The sequence below is a fragment of the Phocoena sinus genome, chromosome 8 (genome assembly GCF_008692025.1).
Source record: "Phocoena sinus isolate mPhoSin1 chromosome 8, mPhoSin1.pri, whole genome shotgun sequence".
Classification (NCBI taxonomy): Eukaryota; Metazoa; Chordata; class Mammalia; order Artiodactyla; family Phocoenidae; genus Phocoena; species Phocoena sinus.
In genome coordinates, this window is record NC_045770.1 from 38,271,728 (window position 1) to 38,298,132 (window position 26,405).

The 26,405-nt window shown below is 35.1% G+C and overlaps 1 protein-coding gene across 1 annotated transcript; it reads left to right on the forward strand.

Moving 5' to 3' along the window:
• The first annotated feature begins 491 nt into the window (after window positions 1-491).
• FAM76B (family with sequence similarity 76 member B) lies at window positions 492-20,322 on the forward strand. Its single transcript, XM_032641417.1, is given in 11 exon segments — window positions 492-844; window positions 1,674-1,738; window positions 2,629-2,683; window positions 3,738-3,807; window positions 3,810-3,892; window positions 5,691-5,890; window positions 9,047-9,094; window positions 9,284-9,364; window positions 10,006-10,141; window positions 12,869-12,970; window positions 17,684-20,322. Coding segments are annotated over 11 exon segments (1,017 nt in total). The 5' UTR covers window positions 492-757; the 3' UTR covers window positions 17,774-20,322.
• Window positions 20,323-26,405: the final 6,083 nt, after the last annotated feature.

Here is a 26,405-nt window from a genome sequence, read left to right on the forward strand (position 1 = left end):
ACACTCCATCACTTCCCTTGCGTTAATCGCCGGAGAGAGCGTGAGTTTGACTCGGGGACGCCTCTCCACGTGAGGTACTTACCTTTCGACCAATAACAAATAGAAGGAGAGGGAGCTTAAAGATTTGGTCCAATAGAAGTCAAGGGGAAAAAAAACAGTAGGAGCAGAGAGTAAACCTCCGCAAACAACTGCCCAATTGGATTCGGAAGTTTCCACCCAAACCTGGGACTGGCTGCTAGGAAAAGCCGCGACCGGGACCTTTGGGCGGGGTGAGTTTAAAGCGGCTTTCGCGCGCTGAGACCGTCGGGCTTTTATTGGCCAGCGACTTCCTCCCTTTGTGGGAGCTCCCTGCGTAGCGGGGGTTAGGAGTTGGGCGGAGCGACCGAGTGACGCAGTAGTCGCCCCAGCCAATCAGGGGTGGGGAAGGGAGGCCGAGGAGGAAGCGGATCCGTCGCCGCGCAGCTAAACCGCAGCGAACTATCCGCTTCGTCTCCCTCCGCCGCTCTCGGGGCCTAAGCGGGAGCTGCTGGGACGGCGTCACTGGGTGGGCTGGGGCGGAAGTGGAGGCGGAGGGAGACGGCTGCGTCTGCAGTACCTTGGTCTCTCGCGTCAAGGCTCTGGTGGGCGCGGGGGAGGGGGGGGAGGAGGAGGAGGAGCCCGCGGCCCGGGCGGCGGCGGCGGCGGCGGCGGCGCCCGAGTTCCCCGTAGGGCCCCGCCTCGGAGCGGGCGGCGGTGGAGGAGGAGACTGAGGAGCAGGATGGCGGCCTCGGCCCTGTACGCCTGCACCAAGTGCACCCAGCGCTATCCCTTCGAGGAGCTCTCCCAGGGCCAGCAGCTTTGCAAGGTCCGTGGGCGCTGGGTGGTGGGCGGGTGGGGTTTCCTCGGCCATAGCCCGAGGGAGCTGGGTGCCCGCTGCACTGCAGCCCCTCTCTCTTCGCCGGCGCCTTGGGGGTTTGGAGCCCTCGCCTCCTCACTCAGAGACCCCGTTATCCGAGGACCTGGGCATCAGCTGGGAAAGCCCCTGAGAGGAGGACGGAACCCTGCCCTCTTCCAGGCGACCCAGGAGGGGGCCGGGCCCCAGCAACGTTGAGGGGTTTCAGGGGTGGGGCTGCGTGAGGTAGCCACCTGTCTATGCCGCAGAGACCCCGGGATGGAGATGTTTTCATCTCGGTTTTCTGTCTAGTCTGTCCTCTCCTTCCACCGGGAGGCAGAGGACGGTGTTTGCACTTTCTTGCTAGGAACCTGAAGCCGCAAAGCTGATGGCATCCTTCTTCCCTGTCCAGGAAAGCGAAGCGTCTGGCTTGGGAACAGAATGCTCTATGATTTGGAGCTCCTCCCATCCCATTAAAGCCGGGATGCTGTCTGTGAGCAACGGTGCAAAATAATAAGTAGTTTCACATTTAACCAGTCCTTGGAATCGGCCCTGACAGCTTTTTTTAATTTATCTGTTGCGTACCCCCCCATCTAATAAAGACAAAGACACCTAAGCCTTCCCTAAGGAATTATGCCGTAATTGGCTACTTATTTGATAAATCACTCAATTTTCTACGTTGGGGGACAGATTTTATTGATGTTTTAGGCATTTGACTAGGTTGGGTAATAATTTTCCACCAGAAACGTGAAATTTTGAGGACCTTGAGATAGATAATGACTAACATATTGTCTTATTACAGGAATGTCGGATTGCGCATCCCATTGTAAAATGTACTTACTGCAGATCAGAATTTCAACAAGAGAGGTTTGTATATTGAACAGTTTTTGATTGTTAAAGACAAAGTATTGTCTGTAAGGAATACTTGAGGGTTGTAATCCCATATTTATGTTACAGTTTTTTTTTAATTAAGTGGTTTAGTTTCTAAGCTTTAAGTTGTAAGCCCTTTTTGCATGGTAGGAGAGAGAATGCTGACCAAAAATTAATGGGTATTTTACAGCTAGACTTTATACCTGAGGAGATAAAAAATAAATTATTGCATGGAAAATGTACAGCCTTGCTAACGAAAAGTGCAAATATAAACTGTTACTGTTAAACTATTAAAAAATGGCAGAATGTTAGTGCGGACATGGACCTGAGGAAAGGTCTATAGTGTTACCAGCTACCTTCCAAGGGTGAAATCCAGTAACTTGTTACCAGTGGAAGAACAGCACATATTTCTTAATGGAGTGATTCCTGTTAGAGCCTCAGTGCATGCACAAGAGCTTAAAAGATGAACAAATAATTTCTTCACAAGTAGGTGTGAGCATCATAATAGTGGAGAGCACCCAGTGGAAGGTTAGATAGGCACTGGTGCTGTGCATAAATAGTGGCAAGTGTGAGGATTTTGGAACTAGATAGAAAACAATAGGATTTTTTGATTTGTTTCCATTTAAAATACACAATAAAAATGTATGAAAACATTTATCTTAATTAAGGGGAGCAAAAAAGATCCTAAGAAGATCCTAAAAAGATCCTAAGAAGATCCTAAAAAGATCCTTACGTTTGCATTTTTAAAAAATTCTTACTCTGTGTTAGAGTAAGTTTTAAGTACTACTAAAGCACACGGTACACTTCTACTAATAGTACACTTTGCTTGCTTTAGTTCAGCATCGTGCTGCATAAGTTTCATCATCGATATACAATTTCCTTTTCAGCAAAACTAACACGATTTGTAAGAAGTGTGCTCAAAATGTGAAGCAATTTGGCACCGTAAGTATATCTTATATTTTCATCTCATTTTATTGCTGCTGGTCAGTTAATGTTTTCACAAAGATGGACCTTTTAAAAAATATGTATGCTATGTTCTTAAATATTTCAAGTACCAAAATATTTCAGGAAAGAAACTTTCTATAGAGAGTCTGATGGGAAGATAAAATTTTAAAACAGTCATATTATGTGCATGTTTATATATATTGAATTTCAGTGGGGAAGTTATGATTTTATTCTTTAAGGAGTCAAATATAGCAAACAAACTCCTGGTTGTAGAGAACCTACTTATAAAGTTTGCATAACTGTACTTTACTTCTTCCTCAGAACCTCTGACAATTTTTATATAGTGGCACAGTTCAGGCATTTAGTCACAAAAGTCAAGAAGTTATCCTCATATAAGTTCTTTTTTATATGTATATTATAGTTATTATTGGTATATTACAGTCATGAATAGTCAAATTTCTGGCCTTAAGGGATACTAAAATCTTCAGTTGTCTTTTGAATATCAAAGAAAATCAAGGTATGTTTGTTATAGTTATGTTGAATATGCTTGTGCCAGTTTTTTTTAGTTGAAAACTCACCTGTTTCTTGCATCAGCTGTACCTATATATGATGAAAAGTTGTTAAATGTATTTTGAATAAATGATATAGTAATTAAGCTAACAGGATATTATGTTAGTAGAAATTCACTCCCCCAAATACTGGATACATGAAACTTTTGTCAGTGTGTACCTTTGTTTTCATTTATTGAAATGTCTTTACATGTAGCTTTTGTATTATATAACATGCTATGCAAGTCATAAGTACATTTTTCACGATCTTATTTAACTAATGAAAAGTTTAATGAGTCTAGAAATAAATGTTAGCAAATGAATAGAAGCATAATAAATGTCTTTGACTATGATAGGGCAACATACTTCACAGAAAACTTTTTGCCTATTAGTTTCCTTAATTAATTCCTAAAATATGTCCTGTTCACTGGGTATATTTTATGCAGCAAAATTTTAGTATTTTAAAATGTCTCAATTAAAGAAAATATATATCTGTTTTTCAGCCTAAGCCTTGTCAATACTGTAACATAATTGCAGCATTTATTGGTACCAAGTGTCAGCGTTGCACAAATTCAGAAAAAAATATGGACCACCTCAGACTTGTGAACAGTGCAAACAACAATGTGCTTTTGATCGGAAGGAGGAAGGAAGAAGAAAGGTATGTTTTATTTATTTTATGACATCTGGAAATTAAATAAAACACAAACAAGTTGGAAGTTATTATACTTAATGTATTACTGAAGCTTGATGTATTCGTTGGGTCCCTGAAAGCAGGTGGTTAGATGAAAGTGCAGGAACATTGCATTTTCTCCTTGCTGGCATGATATGTAGATTCATGTTGATCAGTTGAGATTACTACACTTTAAAAAACATTCTGTGATAGCTATTCTGTACTATTTGGTTATTCAGTATTTGGTGTGGGAGAATTACTAACTGCTTTTAAATCTTTTCAGCTACTTACCTTTTTGCTGATTACTTGAAGTTGCTGGTGTGAAAATATACCTGATGGCACTTTAACACATATGATTCAAAGTTAGTCATGTACCTTTTGATTTGGGGCTCATATTTTATACCATTGTTTGTTTTTCTCTACCTACAGTGACTTAAAAGGTATCTATATGTGTGTGACATTTCTCTGCTGAGCATTCACACAGGCTTCCTGATGACTGTCAGTTTCAGTTGATTTGGAGGATGACTGTCTCTTTGAGGGGCTCTGCCGTGTTCCTCCACAGCAATATATGTACCCTAGTTGTAAGACATGTTCCTCCAGCACTTCTCATTTGAACAAATAGAGGATAGGAACTTAATTTTAGTCTTAATTTTGGAAAGAAGTCTCTTTTCCTCCCCGTTGACACGCAGACACTGGCCTCCCATTGTCTGTGAGAGTTGTGTTCTATAAAGTTGCTGCAAACACTGAGTTAGTGAATAGAACTGTTGCTCCTACGGACAATACAGGATAGGTCCCTGCCTCTGGTCACAACGTGGTAATCAGTGGATCGGTACCTAATCTTGTTTTGTTTTGTGTATGTTTCTGTTTAAAGACACCTTAATATATATTGTTGATTGATTAAATTGAACTCATAGCAAACAGCACTATAACTATGCCTGAATGAATCTTATCTAACGGGTATTTTCCACATAAAGTACATCATAGTCGCCTTATGCTTAGGAACACTGTACATCACTTTAGCACTACCTTTGGGGACCATTTTAACAGTGAAATCACTAATAAAAAGCACAAATGTGAAAAACGTGATAGTAGGTAGACTGAAAAGGATACTTGTTTACAGTATGAGAGCTGAAGAAAGACAGCAAAGCATCACCGTGTTAACCTCATCTGGGAACATTTGCGGTCTAGCTACACACATTTTTTTGCTGTTCTGTGCATGTGGGTATATGATCACAAAAGTGCTACAAATTGATTTAGGGGTGACAGATAAATTTTAGCTAATAGGTGGTGAATTTGCCAATACAAAATCTGCAAATGAGAGTCGATTCTATATGTCATTCAATCTCATTTTTTCTTTAACAGTTTTGCTTTCATGGGAAATACTTTGTCATTTTAGTAGTTACACAGTAATTTAAGAATTTATGATAGTGGTTAGATAAGGTTTCTTTGAAGTATATCATCAAGTTATGCTTATTTTCTAGTAATAAAATAAGTTTTCCTCTCCAAATTTAGAAATGCCTCAAAACTAATGGAAGTCCATATATCATCCTTTCTAATTTTATGATCCTCTAAATAAGCATTTCCCCAAGTTTCGGAAAAGTCTACTTTTACTTCCATTTTGCAACTGTGTGCGTGTGTGTGTGTGTGTGTGTGTGTGTGTGTGTGTTTGTGAGAGAGAGAGAGTGTGCACATGCACACCAGCAGTTGAGCAGTTTATCTTAACCTGGTTTCACTTATAGCCAGTTACACGTATATTTAATCTAATATAAGTATTTTCTTTTAAAAGGTTGATGGGAAGTTATTATGCTGGCTCTGTACTTTATCGTACAAGAGAGTTTTGCAGAAGACAAAAGAACAAAGGAAGAGCCTGGGATCGTCACATTCAAATTCATCTTCTTCATCTCTTACTGAGAAAGACCAGCATCATTCAAAACATCATCACCACCATCATCACCATCACCATCGTCACAGCAGTAGCCATCACAAGTAAGTACTTTGAAATTGTGTTTTCCAAAGTCCTCACTGGCATTTTAGTGCCAGATTTTGGTGTTTAACTTTTTGTAAACGCTAGCTATGTGCTTGTCTAGTTTCCATTGTACATGGTAAGCTTCTTGTGTGTTACCATGACAGCTTCTAGGGCTGTTCCCCACTTTATTCAGTGTACAGAATTACACATAATGAGTGTAGTTGTTTACCATAAATATAAAGATAGGACCTTTAGAGATTTACAATAGAAAGTTATGATCATATAATGAAGTCAGAATACAAGTACATCAGAGTTAATTGATGCTTCATTGATTCATGTTATCAAAAGCCTCAGTATTCTTTTTATGTTCAAAGAATTGTTGGGATTTTACTTGTAAAAATTTTATTTACCTCAGTTACTATTAACTTTTTTTAGTTAAAACAAATTTAAACCAGTGACTAGGAAATGTATTTTTGGAGAACAGATTGTAACACTGTCATTTGTGACCATGATGGAAGCATTCTAAACCTTGAAGGTTCACAAAGTAATCTTTTTGACATGGTACTTTGTGAAGTAATCTTTTTGACATGGTACTTTGCTTTTTTAAAAAACAGACAGGAACTCTTCAAATATTAACAACTACTCGATTTTTAAATTGCCTTAGGGAGAAAAGTTACATAGTAGTAGTATCTTAACCTTTTATGTGTGTAAAGTATTTTTTAAGGTGTAGTTTTAGTCTTCATGGACAAATCAAGAATATTAAAATGCAAAATAAACACAAAAATTAAAATGGAGAAGAAGGGGACATGATACCCACTGATTTTCAGGAGAATTTATTTTTTTTTCACAAATTTCTCTGAGCCTTTTTAAAGTTCTAGACAGTTAAAACAGTTTCATTTACAGAAAACTGATGCCTGCCCTAGTTTGGAACACATGAAGATATTTGTGGAATGTAATGTAGTTCTGTCTAATTAACAACATTTGATTCTGAATTATAGGCAAGCACATATTAGATTATGGGGGTTTATTGAGGCACTGAGATTGTTTGCTTCTCTAGCAGTTTTTCCATTTGTCTCACTGTGTTGTAGTGCTTTCTGGATGTAACAGTGGTAAACTGCGTAATGACTTCTAATCTGGCTACTTTGAAGAAATCTTGTGGCCTCTATATCAGTGTATCCCAAGGAACAAAGGAATGTAAACCTTCCTTGATTTTGCTTCTTGCTTTAGGAAAAAATATGAGGAAATAACTACCATGATGATAACTGTCAGACCTAAGACTCAGCTGAAATGTCCCTTTCCCTTGCCCTTTACAGATAAATTTGTTTTAGCATGATGTAAAAGGACACACTCAGATTATGTTTATAAAGATCAAATTTTGTGACAGGAACTTAATCTTTTGAAATTAAGGTTTCAGAATTAAAGGGAAAGAGAATGGATTGACTTTTTATTTTCTTTTTGATTATTTAAGATATGCAAATACTATTTTGTATTTGATGAGTAGGCAACCAGTTTGTGGAGCCCTATCTTAAGTTCATTGGATAAGGATGATTATGAAGAGCTTACATACTGTGATATATAGTGATGGGGGAAGGAAGAAACTCAGGTTAACATGGATGCAAGAAATAGCCCACCTCAGAAAGCTGAGATTCTGTTTCTGTTAAGTCATTATTAATGTGATTTTTCTCATTTTGAGGTCTGGATAGTTCTATTAATTCATGTGTGATTATATACCTTGCTAATGCTTTTAATGAAATTTGTAAAAGAAACAAAATGGCAGCTGAATTCCTCAGTAGGGTTGCCGTTCATTGCCACAAGTAGAGAATAAGTCAGGTTGAGAGAATTACAGCTGCTGTTTCCCCAGCTTGTTATTTATAGCTGATTCTTAAGAACATGGTTAAAAAGCTTCTACAGCTAAAAGAATAGTAAATTTTATATACACACACAAACATATGTACATATTTTTATTTTGTGTATGCTAGCAGTATACTAAGTGTCTTTACATAGGTAACTCATTTAATCCTCATTTTCCCTATAAGGTATGTTTTATATCCATTTGACAGATGAGGTAACTGAGGCTCAGGGATTTTAAGAACTTGCAAAAGGTCACACAGCCCAGGTCTTTTTAACATCTCTTATATTGTATATACAGTGGACCCTTGAACAACAACATGTTAGAACTGCATAGATCCACTTAAATACTCAGCTTTTTTTTTTTTTTTTTTACTAAATATTTACTACAGTTCTACATGATCTGTGGTTGATTGAGTCTGTGGATGCAGAACCTCCTATATGGAGAGCTGACTGTAAAGTTAAGTGCAGATTTTCAACTGCACAGAGGATCAGCACCCCCAAACCCCCATGTTGTTCAAGGGTCAGCAGTTTACGTGGTGTGCATTACATAGGAGATGCCCTGCACGTGTTGAATGAATAAGCTAGAGGATTGGCCAATGTGAAAGTACAGGAAAAAAGTATGGACAATTCATAGTTATAAAGTGGTTGCTAGTATTGCGGCATAGTGGAAAAGAAGTAGTACTGTAGTAGTAATTGTAAGTAAAAGTAAAATGAGTAGTTACTATGAGATTTCCCAGTATGTTCAGCATGACTGAAAATACAGCCTAATGAAAGATGAGACTTTGGAAAAGATTCTTAGGAAAACTAGGAAAGAAAGAAAAATTCAGATATTTCCTGGTTCAACTTGACACACTACTGTGAGTAACTTGAGTTATTCCAAAGGAATCTCTGCGTAGGATTATTAGGAAGGCCTTAACTTTAAGATAAAACATCTGTCTGAAATAGCAAGGGTAGCCTAAGATGATGATTTTCAGACTTTGTCATTATAGAACCCTGTTGTGGTGGTTTTCATGCTCATATACCCTAACCCTTAATATGATATTAAATTGAATTATTGAAAGTACTGATTAAAAAGAAAATCCAGTCCCTATCATCTTACCTTTCTTAAACAACTTAAGATGGCTAGTAGTCATTTGATTAGAATTTATCTTATTGGAATGTGATTTATTCAATATATATTAGCTTAGTCTGGAAACTTAGTTGAATATGCCTTCCTCAGAACAAAAGAATATAAACATATATCATTTGATTCCATTGGGAAGAATGCTGTTAAAATGCTGATGGGTTAAATAAATGTTATTAGATATCATCTGTGTATTTTTCAGAATCAGCAGTCTGAGTCCAGAACAAGAGCAGGGACTGTGGAAACAGAGGTAAATATGTTAACGTATTTTATGAAGTATTTTGACATGTATTTTTTAAGATGTGATATTCCTTTAACTTTGTTACTTAGGCTTTAAAAAAACTGATGTTCAGTAAAACTTTAGGGGAAGAAGAATAACTTTTCATTTGATGCTTATGCCCTTTTTACTCTAATTATTTTTATTAATGTTTGGTTTCAGCCATAAATCCTCTGCAGCAATTCAGAATGAAACTCCAAAGAAAAAGCCCAAATTGGAATCTAAGCCATCTAATGGAGATAGGTAAAAATGAATTCCTTTAGTGCTGTGAAAATTCAACTTAGTTGAACAGTTATGGCTGATTGCCAATTATTACTAGGTAAAAGAATAGAACATGTATCTTCTACATTGACTTCTTTGAGTCACCTAGAAGAGTAAACATAATCAGTTAAAAATTTTAACTTAATTTTAGCAATAAGAAAGTGGCACTGAATGATGTTCTGTTTGGGGCATAAATTTGGGTTTTGAAAAAAAATCTGACTAGAGAACATTATCTTAATTATTCTTCAGTGAAACACAAAACTAATTGTGATATTTGAAATTGACCTGCTTGGAAAATGTTTTTAGATTTAAAGTATTTTGAGAGTGACTTTGTTTTAGTTCATTAGCCAAAAGTTTGCTGATGTTACTGTACAAATTGGCTGCCTTTGCTTTACACTAGAAGTATTGACCCCCTAAAAGCTAATACTGAATTATATTTCTGCAGGTGTATGTAATGTGTGCCATTAGTAAGGTAATTTGCCAGTTGCATCCATTTCTGTCAGGTACATATTTTTTTGCATTAGCCTTAAGGATGTTTGTGGAATTGTCTAAATTATGCAATTTGAACACCTGCTAATTTTCCTTCTACTTCATTTAACTGTGTTTTACTTTTTTCTTTTTAGTAGCTCTATAAATCAGTCAGCAGATAGTGGGGGAACAGACAATTTTGTCCTTATAAGTCAACTGAAAGAAGAAGTGATGTCACTTAAACGTCTCTTACAACAGAGAGACCAGACCATTTTAGAAAAAGATAAAAAGGTAAGTACGTGGTTCACTGAAGCCTGGTAAGGTTTACATCTTGACTCTTGCTTGATAATTGCAAATTTTGTTAGACTTTCTTCAATAACTTGGTCATGTTTGTGGTACATGATTCTCATAAGACACAGAAGCCCAAAGTGGAACGTAGGCCATCTAATTATGATATGTAAAAGTGGTACTTCAGAATTTTAGTTCTAAGAATCAATTGAGAGCTGATTAGAATTCTAATAATTTCTGAACATTAGTTTTCAGTAAGCCTGTAATCTAAAATTAGATCTAATGTCTTAATTTGAAAAAGAGATGTAAATGGAATATTATGTCAATTCTTTTGGTATAAGAAAGTAATAGAATATAGTCTGATATACCAATTATATATTTATTTCAATCAAGATCAAATAAGTGGAGAAAATTAATGCTGTGGGAATTTCCTATGTGGTAATGATTAACAATAGGTATCTAAGATAGGAAGTAAGTGTACTTATTGAGACTTTATCAGTTAGATAAAGAGGAATATCGAATATGTTGTCTGTTTAGTGAAAAATTCTAACACTTCCTGTGTGCACTTGAGCAGAATTTTACCTGTTTGGGCCTCAGTTTTCTCATTTTAAAAATGAGAGTATTAACACCATCTCATGGGAAGATGGTTGTGATTAAATGAGACTGTAAAGTGTTTACTTACAGCTTCTGGCATGTATAAGTGCTCATAGCTGCTATTACTGGGGTTTGGTCTTCTTTGAGGGTAGAACCTACTTCTGTACTTGCTTTAGGATCCTAGACTGTCTGGCTTGACCTATTTCAAACATATCATTGCAATAGGAAAACATTAAAAACGTTCTTTTAAAATTATCAACAAGTTGTGATTATGAATATGTAGTATGTAGCTATCTCTGAGATTACATAGTAGTGCTTGACGCTGAGTTGGCTTTTACTTCTGGCTTTCACGTAAAAATGTAACTTTTATGTTACATTTTCCCACACCTTGATGATTAATAGATTTAAATTTATTTTAATACATTTGTACCTTACCTTAAGCAAATTCGATAAATGAAATTTAGGATTGACATAGACAACAATAGGATAGTTAGGAGTATTTTATTTTTTATGGTTCTTTTTGCTTAACAACAGAATATTTTAAATTAGCTTTAATGGAAATTTGTTCTACACACAAAATATTAGAAACATTTCTGTTACACAAAGACAGGTCTATCTGTACTAACCTAGATAAAAGTTGAATAAAATGGGAAGTTTACTATAAAATAGCAATGATTCCAAAGCTACGTAGTAATGAATTGTGGAATTTTGGCTTTTTTAGATGTTTTTTTTTTCTTCAAGTATCACTATTCTATGTTAGTGCAGTTAGTGAAAAGTTTTCTGGTTTTGTTAGTGTTCCTTTTTTCTTAAACACTAATGGGGATGGAAATTAGCAGTACTATGAGGAAAATAATTGTAAGCCTAAAATAGCTACATACTTACAGCTTTTTAAAATAATGTAAATGTAAGACAACCACGTTATTTTCTAGAATTTATTTCACTTTATTCAGTGACTTCTAGAGCCAGCCACGTACTAGATCATGAGGATAAAAAGGTGAAATAAGACATGATTCTTATCTTCCAGAAATTCATAATCTGGAGGCAAGTCACAGTGTAGTGATGAAAATATCATAGCTTATCTGATGTGAACTGACATTTCAGAAAAGGAATTCCTTTGTAATGTAGAAAGCAGGATTCAGTTATTCTTTGAACTGGACAAAAAGCGAGAGCTTTTATTCAGAAAATCAGAATATAGGGCACTGTGACTTCCTTTCTCTCTTTTTGGTGTACTTCTTTGTTTACTGGCTACCGGGTAATTACAGAAAAGAACCTGCAAACCTTTAAAGCTTGCATAATGAAAACCAATTAAAAATAACCAGAACCTTTCTTCTGCCTGGTTCTTATGTTGAAATTATATAATACCAACTTATTTTTTAGCATGAAGTCATGAGATTTTGTATCTTTATGTATGTCATTTATATTTATGAAAAAAATTGTCATATAGCTGTCTTTCCTTCCTCAAATCACCATCTTTTTTCTTACGTTGTCTAATTTAACCCAAATTTTAAAATAACCCCCTTTCCTTTCTTATTCTGTGTTAGTTGTATTTCTGTTCTTTGTTCTCCATTTTTACCTCAAATCTTAAGTGGTATTGGATATGGAATTCTGCACATAAATTTTAAAATAAAAGCAATATAGCTTTTGGTTGATAAGACTGTTCCTTTATATACTTGCCCAATGTGAAACTTTTTTTTTTTTCATTGAAAGACTATTGTAACCTGAAACCAGTTTTACTGTTTACTTTGTTTATATATAATGTGAAGTATGTTTTAACTGAAGCATTTTCCAAGGTATTAACCATTAAGCTTTTCTGTTGGCATACCAGTTGCCAAACTGTGTCCAGTGAAACCACCTTAAAAAAGAAACAAAAAAGACAACTTCTCAAAAGTTATACTGATGTTTCAATATTATCTTAACATTAAAATTGTATTAAAGTAGTAAATTAGATAGAATTCATCATGTCTCAAAACAAATTCGAGATAAGTTACAAAACTCAGTGAACTGCTGTTAACCTTCTCCACTTTTATAATGAATTGTGAGTTTATTGTGAAAAATATTTAACGATGTGTTTGTGCACATGCATATGTATATATACATATATATACATATATATATATTTTTTCTTTAATCTTTCAGTTAACTGAACTTAAGGCAGACTTTCAGTACCAAGAGTCAAACTTGAGAACAAAGATGAACAGTATGGAAAAAGCTCACAAAGAAACTGTGGAACAACTCCAGGTAAATGAGATTATTTTTGTAAACTGTTAGGCAAGGAGGGGTAAACTTGGTTAATAGTATTCTTTCTCTTACACTGGTATTGGTATCCCTACTTTATGCATATCTAGAGCATTTTCAGCTTTGATTTTGACTTAAAATACCTTGTAATCCTGCTCCCATTAAAAGTTACTGCCTGAAATCACTTGATAAGGGGATTCAGTAGATTAATTCTGAAACCTTTTGCCTAAAGTTCAAATGGGGTTCTCAGAGGAGGATATCACTGAAGTATGTTCAGTTGATCCTCAGGTGAAAAGCAAAAAATTAAAAATCAGATTCATGAAACTAAGGTGAAAGTAAGGTCTTCAGTACCTTATGTAGTTATTCTTCCTGTTTCCTCCCAGATAACAGGAGGAGAGGTGGGGCTACAAAACCAATTTATGGGACCTCGAGTGGAGGAAATTCATGCTGCATGCAGAGATGCAAGGCCAAAGAGTGCACTTTAACCTCTGTACTGTGATTTTTAAAGTGCCAAATAGGGTTCTGCTGTATCCACAGCAGGGAGCCTCTAAGGATGTAGGCCAACCTCCTCGGAGTACTGCAGAGGATACTCAGTAAGGTGTCCATATACAAAACGACTGAATGGTGATGCCGAGAGTCACCACAGTGACAAGGAAGGTGGTTTCTGAGGTCTGGAATGCAGAGATGGAGAGCATCAAACAGAGATTTAGGTTATTCCCTTATTTAAGCCTTTTTTCACCTAGGTTTCATAAATTTAGAAATCAGACTACACTAAGTTAATCATATGTTTTATCGATTTATACATTCTGACATTTGTAGAATTAAGTCCTAAAAGCATAGAAGATGGCAGCACACAGACTTTAGGCTCTTGATGGGAGAGTGTAGCTTGGGAAGGAAGGAATTAATATTGCCCTGCTTTTTTTTTTTTTTTAAACAGTGTAATACCAAGGGATATTTGCTATTTCCTATCTTTTGGTTTTGTGTTCTTCATACTTTGAAAATAGCTTAAATTGAGTAAGATTGTAAAGTGGATTTAGGAACCTGTTGAAATTCAAGGTAGAGATTGCCTAGTCGTAATGCTGATCTTACTATTACAGAGAATTCTGAAGAGAAACTTTAGTAGAACCTGACACATAGTAGGAATTCAAATGATTTGTTGAATGAGTGACAATTTATGGAAATGCCCATCTGCCCTCTGTTTTGAGAGATTGCCCATTTTATATATTAGGCTTCTTGTACATTATTGTTTCTCATCCACCAGCAAGCAGTAGTTTTATGTTATTTTACTCATTCAGTTATTAGTGCTGAATGATTACTGGAAACAAAATCTTCTGCATGGTGATCTCTGGTTTAATGTGATTTAGCCAAGACATGCATAAATCCAGAATGACATGACAGAAAACCTGTGAGCAGTACTTAACTATGATAAAACTTAGTACTTCTCACTGTTCAAAAGAGCAATTTGTTGTTTCCTTTTGTAGTTGTAAGCACAAGGGAACCTCTCTTTGACATCTTAGCCTGATTGGTATCTTAAGCCTACCTCTTCCTGGTTGGTAGCTGAAGTTTCATATAATTTAATAATAACTAATAATTATATAGAAGTATACATTTTCAACATAATTTTACATAGGCTCTCTTATTTGCTACCTACAGTAACTTTAAGTTATGTGGTATCCAGATGAAGCTGTGGTCACAGAGTCAGAAGTGACATAGAAACCTATATCTTCTGACTCAGATTTAACTATACTTTTCTCCTGTTCTGCACTGACTCCCACCTCAGCTTACTCAGGTTTTCTACTTCATCCTTATTGTCAGGCCACTTCCCTTTATCATTTGTATTATTACTGGTGACATTCTGTCACAGTTACGTATCCTCTTTTAACCCCACTCCCTTTAGCAACCATGTACTAGTAAGGTTCTCCACCTAAGTGAGTAAACATAGTGAACTGTTTTTCTTTTTGTCATAAGAAACTGAATGCTGAAGCAGAAAATTTATCTTGTTCTAATAACTCAAAACATTTGAAACTACCAAACTTGAAAAATAAGCACTGAGCATCACAAGAAAAAAAATTGTCCAAAATACCAAAAACAAAAAGACAAAAACCCTACAACAAATCCCAACCAACCAAACAAAAACCAAATTGTCTAAAATATCAAGAAAGCCAAATAAAAAGTAGACCTTCATTTAGGAGGTAAGTTGATAAAAGGGGAAAGGGAATTAACATTTGAGTGCCTACCATATACCAGCCACTGTGTTAGGCTAAGTGTTTTGTATATTTGATTAGTTCTTTCAACTCCTGTTGAGGTAGATGGTGAAGTTTCTGTTTTACATATGAGAAAATAGGCTCCCAAGTTACATAGCAGATAAGTGGCAGAGCCAGGATGCAAAGCAGGATCTGTGTGATTCGTAATCCACATATTCTTTTCTTGAGGCCAGCATTTCTAAACATTTTTAACTTAACTTGCTTAAGAGTTCTTAAATAATTGATTTTTGCATGGTGCATAATAAAGAAGTAATATTAGGATAAAAAATTTTAATGCATATATATTAAATATTTCTATAAAATATATTTTAAATGTACCGAAATAAGAATAAGACAGATTTGGACTTGTCCCCATTTAACAACTGACTTACTGTTTATTTTTCTTAAAGGCTTTTTTCTTACATAATTTATCAGCAAATAAATTTACTAGTGACGTGATTAGGAGACTGAATATATACATGCAGATTGAAAATTAGCTGCTAAAGAATTAAAAGGAAAAACTTCTTTCAATACCTAAGGTTTGAGTTCTTGTATTTCATACTTAGAATATGAAAATTATAAACTCATTGATTTTTTTGTTTTTTTCTTGATGAATGAGAAAAGATAGTTTGAAAATTAACTCTTTAATGATTTGCTATGTCAGTGTAAACACTTTTGTATAACTTACAAATCTGACAGAGATCTCTTTGAGGCAAGTTTGCAGACATTTTCCTTTTTTTATGCCCTTCATTAATTTGTATTTTAAAATTTCTGTTTCTTAAGATTCCTTTTTTTAACCAGTGAGTCTATTATAGTTATATATTGAATAATATGTAGCAAACAATGAAAAGAAAACAACTTATAACTACCATGTTTACTAGGACTAGTCAGCTGAGTAATACACCAATTGATAATGGTTGCGTGTACTTGACTTCCACTAACTGCCAGGCATTCTCACTGATTTGTCGTCTGAGTTTCTCAAACTATTTCTTTTTAAAGGGAAAATAAAAATCCTTTTAAATTCTTGATGATTTTCCAAATTTGAAATTGAATTTGAAATTGAAGCCCTTAATTACCACCTTAATTGTTTAATAATCGTGGAATAGAGAAATGCTATTAATCATACAGTCGAACATTAAAAAATGATTTGACTTGCAAATGTAAGATAGCTAGGATATTTGCATTTTGGAGGTCATGGGTATTAATTAGGGAGAATTTGATTGGTGAAGGGTTGGGGAGGGTTGGGACGTACAAAGCTTGGGAAAGGTTTATATTCTATGAAACTGCTTTAAGATGGTATACTGAAAAGGCAGAGTGCCATACAAAGGCTAAAATTAGAGTAGAAGATAAAGCACTGAGGTTAAAAAAGTGTAGATAATAAAAAGTCTTGAGACCTGTGCAGAAAAATGGTTTTCAAACGTAAACCAGAGGATATCTTCTGAAATTTTGTCAGTTCTCAGATTCCAGACTGTTGTCAACATTCTCCCTGTTTTGGCTCAAAAACTCCAAAAGCATTTGTGCATTAACATATTTGTATATATATATATGGAGGGTCCTTTATTATCTACATTGCCACAGTTAAGAGATTACACAGGGAGATGGATGTAGTCAAAATTTGAAAATATTCACTGAAGGCCCCCATTTATACCTTCCTCCTCACTAAACACTAGTGACTGTCATAGCACATTGGCTTGAGGACAGTGTGTTGTCAGTGGTGGATGGAACATTTGAATGACTTGCAAATTCAGTTCAGATTGATGACAAAATGAAATCTTGAATCTTTGAAAAGAAATTTCAGCCTTTCATGAAAATGAAAACAGTGATGATGTGTAACTGCTCAAATTATATCAAACCCAATACCAAATAACTGTATGCCAAATAAAGGAACAACAACAGAAAGACCAGAAAGGGTGGTTGTGATGGGTGCTTCAAAAAGTTTTCTTTTGAATATCATTAAGAGAGTAGTCTCTTTGGGAAAGTCATAAAGTCTGAATATTTTTGCAAAAAGGACCCCTTATGCTTGCTCTATAAATAGGTAAACATCAAAATGAAAGACTTTGTAGAGTTTGTCTAAAAATAGCCCTCTCAAATTATCACTTGTTATTTGATCTTATTAATCATACAACAGTGCTTATATTCATAGTTTTTGTTTCATGTTTTTCAGATAAAACAAAAATATTTTTCCCCTATTTAAAATTTTGACCCTCTTTTAAAGGGATTCACTTTAAGTTGCCTTTTGTGTAACCAATTATATCTTTGGACAACAATTACTTTAATATTGCCATTAGAAAGGGGGCTGATAAACGAATCTAGGATTTTCCTTCTACATATCCAACATTAAAGAGATGAACCTAAATATATCAACTCTTTCATTTATTCTGTTAGTGTTTCAGTAAAATACTTGAAATAGTATTCTTCAGCATAACTTAATGTTTGAAACATTTTTAATCGTAAATGTTTTTGTCTTCCACAGGCCAAAAACAGAGAACTACTCAAACAGGTTGCAGCATTGTCAAAGGGTAAAAAGTTTGACAAAAGTGGAAGCATATTAACATCCCCTTGAGAAGTGGTTGGTTATTCATTAGTGTTTCTGCTGAAAATGTAAAATTTGAAAAAAATTCTGTGAAGCCCTTAAATTCTGTGTAGTGGAAAAATATTTTTGCACACCAAATGAATTGGCATGTTTCCTATTCACTTTTGTAACTGATATACAGCATTTTTTAAGTTGTATAACATTCAAATAAAACTTCAACTGGTTTGAAGCAACTTTTTAATTATTTGATATCCAGGAACTTTTTTGCCAGCAATAGTATTAAACAGTTGTAAGGGAGTGCATGAGTAGTGCTCTTTATAAAATACAACATGCAATAATAGAGTAGGTATGGTTTTCAGAAGTCAGAGCAGCAGGGCTTTTTGTTCTGTTTTTTGTTTTACACTATGCTAATTTCATATAAACAGTTTTCAATTTAGAAATACAAAAACTTTTAAACAAGAAAAATTGTGAACACTGGTTTTTTGGTAATTGTGTTTTTACTTTTCATGAACATGACTTTAGGAGAGAATCATGGTGCTTTTATTAAATGGACTTCAGAGTATATGTAAATATGTTTTTTAAAGTTACATCATTACCATTAGTTAGTAAACTAGTATTTTCATTATTGGTATAGGAATTAATGTTTATTGTACAGTATCCAAGGTAAATGTGTTTGTTTTGTAAAAACTACTGTAGATTTTTACTTACAAGTGCCTTTTTGCCACCTAATGTTTTTATTTATAGGAATGCTGATCTTTTGTACATAGTTTGTTTTAAAATCATGTTTAATAAATGTTTGTATATAAATGCATATGTACAGAAGCCTATTTCAAAAGGAAATCAAAGTTGCTAGTAAAATGTTTGAGGTTGCATTAAGAACTGATAATGCATCTAGACTTTAGATAATTTTGTGCTTTGTTTCTGTGCGATATGGGAAGCTGTTGGTCATTGAATTCATTGAATTATGTCAAAATACTTCCCAAAAGATTTAATTTTAAATCACTTCTGATAGAATAATTTTATTTTTTATGTCATATGGCTTCATGTTCATATTTTGTGTTACATGTTTTATTTTTCTTTTATTAAAATTTTTAAAAGTAATTTTTCTGCAGTGGTCCATATATCTGCTTTCCCTATAATATGTGGTTATCTAAGTTAATATTTATGTACACCATACTTAATTTGTAAGTTTTAAAGCAAATCTGGAAAAAAACTAAATATCTTTTAAATCAATCTGTGATTATCTTTAAATAAATTAGAATCTACTACAAGATTCAGGCATTATTTATAAGAAAATTATATCAGAGTCTTTAAAATTGTCTATAAAAGGTTAAGGTAGGGTGGGATAGGTTAGGAGAAGTTACTAATTGTGTTCTAATCCAGTGGTTTTCAGCCTGTAATAGAATTGATCTCCTACTTAGTAAATGCCAGTTCAGAGTTTCAGTTCAATTTTAAAGCGTCAAGCATTGCTAGATATACTGTATAGAGTAGAAGGCTCCTTCTCTTAGGAATTTATGGGCAAAGGAAATTTGTTTCAAGTAAACTGTTATTAAATTTATAAGTCTTGAAGCATTGATTATGAATGTCCTATCAAAGATCCTCTTTCTGCAGCACACAGGATGATTGTAATAATTGTTTTTAACATGATTCATGTTTCAGTAGATTATTCCTATAGTGATTCATTATAAACAGATTTCAAATAATTCTTTGTCCAATTTGAAAACATATACCTAGGGTAATTTTCAAGTGATAGTAAAATATTGAATCAGTCAGACTTGAAAGAATTAAACCAGTTTATTTTTATGAAATCTTCATGCAATAATCTTCCTAAACTTAGTATTCTCAACAATGATAGGTAATGCCTCCTTAACACAGATTTTAATGTTTTCAGGATTTGCTAAATTCATAATACCATCATTACCTTTCTTTAAAATTTATAATGTTTGTATTCTGGTTTCATAGCCATTTGTCAATCCACAGTGGTCATTATGGTTTTAAACTGTGTCATAGTTCTTATACCTTGTTGGAGCTGCTACAAAAGAAAGATGCCCCTTCCCCATTTTTTAGGTAAGAGATTAAAAATTGAAATGAGTCTAAATACTTAAGCTTTGTAAATTCCAAGGCTAAAACCTTTTAGGGGCTTCACAGTATTTAGTCCTAATTAAATGCCCTCTCTTTATTCTATGACCTGGTTTTATAACCTGATTATTTTGCAGTTGTATAAACTAGTAATTGAGTCCCAGTCCTGGATCTGTAGTGTATTGACATAATGACCTGATATCCTCTCAATGTGGACCTGTAAGGAGATACTATGGTGTGCCGTATTGTGCTTTCTAGCCTGTTTTCAGCTATCGATTAGCATTTACCAGTGAGGGTCATTTTGGCTCCAGTTATTTATGTATTAATAGCCTGTGAATATTGCAGTCCTTTTTAGATTGTATTGGTCTAAATATGCATTCTGCAGTGAACCTGTTAAGCTGTTCACATGTATAGACTATTGAAATACTGTACCTGTACACATCTGACTGTTGACATTTTGTACTTTTTTTCTAAATCCAATATTTCACAATAAAAACTTGTCAAAAGCTTTGTATTGATTTCCTATTGCTGCTGTTAACAACTTACCACAAATTTAGTGGCTTAAAATAGCACAGATCAATTCTCTTACAGTTCTGGAGGCCAGAAGTCCAAAATCAGTTTCACAGGGCTAAAGTCAGGGTGTTGGCAGGTCTGGTTCCTTTTGGAGGCTCTAGGGAAGTAAGTGTTTTCTTGCCTTTTCTAGCTTCTGGAGCTGCATTCCTTGCATTCTGTGTCTCTTTGCCCCCTCCTCCATCTTCAAAGCCGAAAGTACAGCATTTTCAAGTGTCTGCGTCTGTGGTTATATGATCTCTCTTTGGTCATAGTGTCTCTCTCTGTTCCCCCTTATAAGGACATTGTCGGGCACATCTGGATGATCAGGATAGTCTCCCTGTCTCAGGTCCTTAATTACATCTATAGACTCCCTTTTGTCATGTAAGGTAACAGTATTTATATGTTCCAGGGATTAGGACTTGGATATCTCAGGAGAACATTATTGAGCCTACAGTAAGTTTCACCTACATTTTTCTAAAACGATAGATTTGAAGGAGTTGACTCAGGCCAAACAAATTTAATTTTCCTATCTTTTAAGACTGCTCTCATGAAATAGTTATTTTCCTGGAAAGAAATTATATAAATTTTTATTGTGCTATTTCAAAGCAACAATAGGTGAATCAAGCTATATGTAGTTGAGGTTTTTGCAAACGTTGGAACGTGACTAGAACCATGTTAGATTGTTTGATAGGATAAGAGATGAAGACCTGACTTTAATTTCTAGCCTAGCTGGGGAGACAATATACATGAAAAAATATCTGGAACTTAAATTAAAATGCAATAGAAGCTAATAGCTTTTAGCAAGGGCATTCTCAGAATTGTGGGAAAGGTTAGTCTATATCATTGTTTTCTCAAACTTGAGCGTGCGTCATTCAGGAGTCGGGATGTGGGGCTTGTTAAGCATGTGTTGCTGGGCCTCAGCCCCAGTTTCTTGAGTCCATAGCTCTGGGATGGGGCCCCCAAATTTGCATTTAAAACTCCCAGGTAATGCTGATGCTTCTGGCCCAAGAAGTATACAAATTAGAAAAGAAAAAAAAAAAGTTTAAGAGACAGTGAGTGGAAGACATTTGGGGAAGAATAAACTTGGAAAAGTGTTTGGAGATGTATTTTAAAAGCAGTTGGGGTAGTCCTCAGTGGATTTTTGAAAAGGAAGTGATGTAAGACCAGATAATTTGACACTTTAAGAAGACCAACTGCTTTATTTCATAGCCAAAGAAATGGAGCAAGAAAGGGCAAATGACTTAAGTATTGACTTTTATTAATGTCCTGACATTTTCCAAAAAGAATTTAAGGTAGCTTGGTTTAAGTGATTTGTACCTAGCCAGTTTGCCACACAAATGAAGTTTTAAGGAGGGATGTGTATAGTCATATCAGACATAGCTAAGAAGTTGAGGATAGTGAGAAAAAATTGGATGCAACAAGCTTATGCCTTGACATATAAGGCACAGAATTTGTTTTTTTAATTGACAAGGAGATGGTAGATGATTCAAGCCCAGTGTTCTTTCTCTCATGTTTAATGTGATATGACTGCATTTGGAATATGTAGTGCTAGTCACCACTTTTCAAGAAACGCAGTCTGAAAAGTTATATGATTAGAGGGTTGGAAACTGCATCTTGACTCAAATGATTGACTTGTTTCCAAAATAGAGAAGAAAGAGACCAACAACCCTAGGTTGCCTAGGTTGCCTAGGTCCAAACTAGGCAAGAGAAATGAATAGACAGTTCATAGGAAAAATGCACATGGTTCTTAAACATGTGAAAAGATGCTCAACTTCACCCATAATAAGAAAAATGAAAATCAAAAGTATATGGAGTTACAATTTCTCACCTGTAGGTTGGCAGTATTCCAATTCTGACAACATACTTTGTTGACAAAGTTGTGGGGAAACACTTTCCTATATTCCTATTGGTCATTGCAAAACAGTCCCTATGGAGGTAAATTTCAGTAACCAGCAAAATTACATATGCAGTTAGTTATGCTTTGACCTAGCAATCCAATTTCTAAAATTCTATCCTGAATACACACTTAGAAAAAAAAATTAAAATAGTTTCAAGGGATTGGTTAAGAAACTATGATATGTCCATGTAATGGGTACTATGTAGCTGTAAAACTAACTCAGCTACTTCTCTAGGATACATTGTTAATTGAGAGAAGCAAACTAGAGGAAAGTGTGTTGTAGCATGTTACTATTTAAGAAGGGTAGGGCTCTATACCCACACACATACACACAAATATATGATTATATTTTTTAAAAATTGAAGGTTTAACCATAATTTTTAAAAAATGGTTACCAATAAGGGGGTGGGGGGAGGAATATGTTGGAAGGGACAATGTTGGAAGCTAGAATTCTTGGAATATACCATGTTTTGACTTTGGAGTCACTTAAATATTTTTACAATGTTATAACCAAAAAAAAAAAAAAAAGCAAAAAGAAACACCAAAGGTACCTAAATATATAACCAGTTGGTGCCACAGCCACACAGATAACTATGCTAATTGCTATAAAATGCAATAATTTGTACCTCCCTAGTGGGATATGTCCTAAAGTAAAAAAGAACTGCAAAATCATCTTACACTGTTGACAATCATATTGGTGACAGTGTCAGCATTCTGAGATTATTGTGTGGAATAAAACATTGTGAATAAGGCAAGTGAATAATTATGTGATTTTCTAATTCTATCATTCCATTCATTGTTTAGGACTAGGATTCTTGGCTGAAGAGAAAGGAGATATAAGTTTAGGAAAATCTGTAGAGCCCTGTTTTTAATTAGAATTATCAGCATAAACTCAAGTTACTTTAAGAAGAAATAGATATATTCAGTAGGAAAAGTATAAAATGAGCCTGCATATCTTGTCAGGTCAGATAGCAAGAAAACTATAAAGGATGATTTAGTACACTCTCAAAAGACTCACGAGCCAGTTGGCAGATAGCACAATTTGAACATCAATATAGAAAATAATATCTGTAGTGGGTGGAAACGCTGAATATGTTTAAATACATGAGTTCAAAATGATGCTAAATAAAGAGACACCATACAAAAACCAAAGCACTAATTGATCACCGTTGGAGGATACTAGCAAGCTGACTCAATATTTTGAAAACTGGTAAATAAACAAAAGAATTCAATATTTCCTACAGTTCCCATACACACTGTACCTCTGGATAGGCAGGTAGTAAATGAAGGATACTTTTTCTTAAAAAAAAAAGTTCCACTTAATGAGTGAAAAAGGAATGATGGAATTACAGTATCATCACTTTGCAACTTCCAAAGAATTAATGGAGATAATAAGCATTGGCCATGCCATTGTTCAGCTGCTAAAAGTAAACAAAGAGACTCACTCTTAGCATCACGTGCTTTCTGAGGGAGGAGCGCACTATGACACATAGAGTAGTTTTGCCAAAAAGAATCATACCTAAATCTGATCAAGTATCTACCAATTTACAGGAAAGAGAGCAGCATATTATGTTGAATGACACTGAAGGGATGCAGTTGGCACAATTGTTTCTTCAATAATTTGCAAGGAGAAAAAAGTGATGGAGGGGAGTTGGAGGGAAACATACAAGGTGAGAGGTACTTAGAAGATATCAACCAATCACAATATGTGGACCTGATGTGGATCTTGAATCAAAAAAACTTAAAAATTGAAAAAAAAAATTTTAGCATTTATGACAACTGGAAATTTGAATATTGACTGGTTATTTAATAATAGCAAGGAATTACTATTAAACTTTTAGGTGTGATAATGGCTTTATTGCAGCTATGTTTAAGACACCTACTCAAATACAGTGAAATGACATGATGTTTGGTATTTGACTCAAAATAATATAGGGAGGGATGTGGATGGGAATATAAACAAAACAGGATTGACTGTAGTTGTTAATTATCGGAATTGAGTTCCAGAATTGGTATATGGCAGTTTATTATACTCTTCAGTTCAACTTTAGTGTAAGTTAAGTTTTTTTTCATAATAAAAAATACCACCACCAACCCCGCTGAATTATGGCTCACCTTAAACAATATACTTTCTTTGAAAAAATTAAGGATAATACCAATAAAGAGTAGAAATAAGGGAAAAAAACCCACCCACAATTCTACCACTTGGGATCATTCGTGTTTCTGTTTCGTCCATTTTCTTCTAACATTATCTGTGAGTAAGGGCTATAATCATGTTACAATGTAATTTTTATTCCTGTTTTCATCCTTCCCTTCTCCCTTCACCTCCATAACAAAAGCAACTCTACATTATAAAAAACCATTTGTAGTGATTTCATAGCCTTTCTTTCATAGCCATACACGTAAGGCAGTAGAGCCTAGTATTTAAGACCACTATTTTTGGAGTCAAATCTAGTTTCAAAGCCAGCTCTGCCATTTATTAACTGGAAGTTTTGGGGGTATATTTATTAATATCCCCGAGTCTCAGTTTCCTCATCTGTGTCACAATTTATAGGGTTGTTATTGACAGTTAATAAGATAAAGTATTAATATACAAAGCACTTTACATAATCTCTGACACATTGTAGACATACAATATGACTAAGCAATTGTTTACTTAGTCAACTAAATATTTTTAAAGATAACATGAAGGCTAACTGTGCCTTTTCAGTTTTCAAGCATGTCTTTTGATGAGTCTGATGACAACAGACTATTAGGGTTGATTAATGTCTTCATAGTTTTTAACCATGGAACTAATTTTCTTTTATCAAATAAAATCTTATCAGGAGTACCAATATGTAAAACGAACAAAAGCTGAGACACTTTGGTAGAAGTCAAGGCAAGGATAGGTTCCCTTTCATTGTAGGATTCAGTACAGCAGATGTTGGTGGCTGAGTCCTTGATGATGCCACATAATCTAAATATCTTAGTTATTTTAATTATGTCTGAGTTATTGCTGATTTTGAATTAATTGGGAATCTCAATGACTGTCACCTTATTGTACAGGTGATTTCATTTCAGAGGAGTGAATTTCCTATTAAACTAGAAGCATCTATTATGTACTACGTGCCAGTCACTGTGCCAGTTGCTACAAAGATGCAAAGATAGATCTTCATTCTCAGGAGCTCACAATCTAGAAGAAACAGCCAGGTAATTAAGTTATTTCAGAAAGTATGATAAATTACAGATATTCATGAATGATAACATTAAGAAGGGAGTTACTAAGATAAAAACATTTTTTTAAAGAAAAAAAAAAAAACTAGGAATTCCCTGGTGGTGCAGTGGTTAAGAATCTGCCTGCCAATGCAGGGAACATGGGTTTGATCCCTGCTCCGGGAAGATCCCACATGCTGCGAAGCAACGAAGTCCGTGCGCCACAACTACTGAGCCTGCGCTCTAGAGCCCATGAGCCTCAACTACTGAAGCCCGTGCGCCTAAAGCCCGTGCTCTGCAGCAAGAGAAGCCACCACAATGAGAAGCCCACGCACCGCAACGAACGGTAGCCCCTACTCGCCACAGCTAGAGAAAGCCCACATGCAGCAACGAAGACCCAACGCAGCCAAAAAAAAAAAAAGAAACATACAAAGACACATGACTTCCAGAACATTACACTTGCCTGTTTAACTTTTCTTGCTGCTGCTTTTGCTGGTTCTTTCGTATACCCTTACATCGAATGGTTAGAGTTGCTCAGGGCCCAGTCATTGTATCTGTCTATATATCTACTTTTTTATAAATATATAATATATGTACATTTTTTTCATTTCTTAAGCTCATTAAATATTATCTATAATATTATCTGTAAGCTAATGACTCCCAAGCTTATGGCAGCAGTCTGAACCTCTCTCCTAATTTCCAGACAGTCTATCATCTCCATTTGAGTGTCTAAAATGACTCTCAAACCTAACATTCACAATTGTGTGCTCCTGATCTAGACCCTCAAGTCCAAACAACTCCAGAGCCAGCTCCTCATGCTGTTTTCCCATCTCAGTTAACGGCAATTCAATTCTAGTTGTTCAGGCCAAAATCTTTGGTGGCAGCGTTGACTCTTTTTCCCTCTCACTCCATATCTGTCCTTCCAAAATTTCTGTCAGCTCT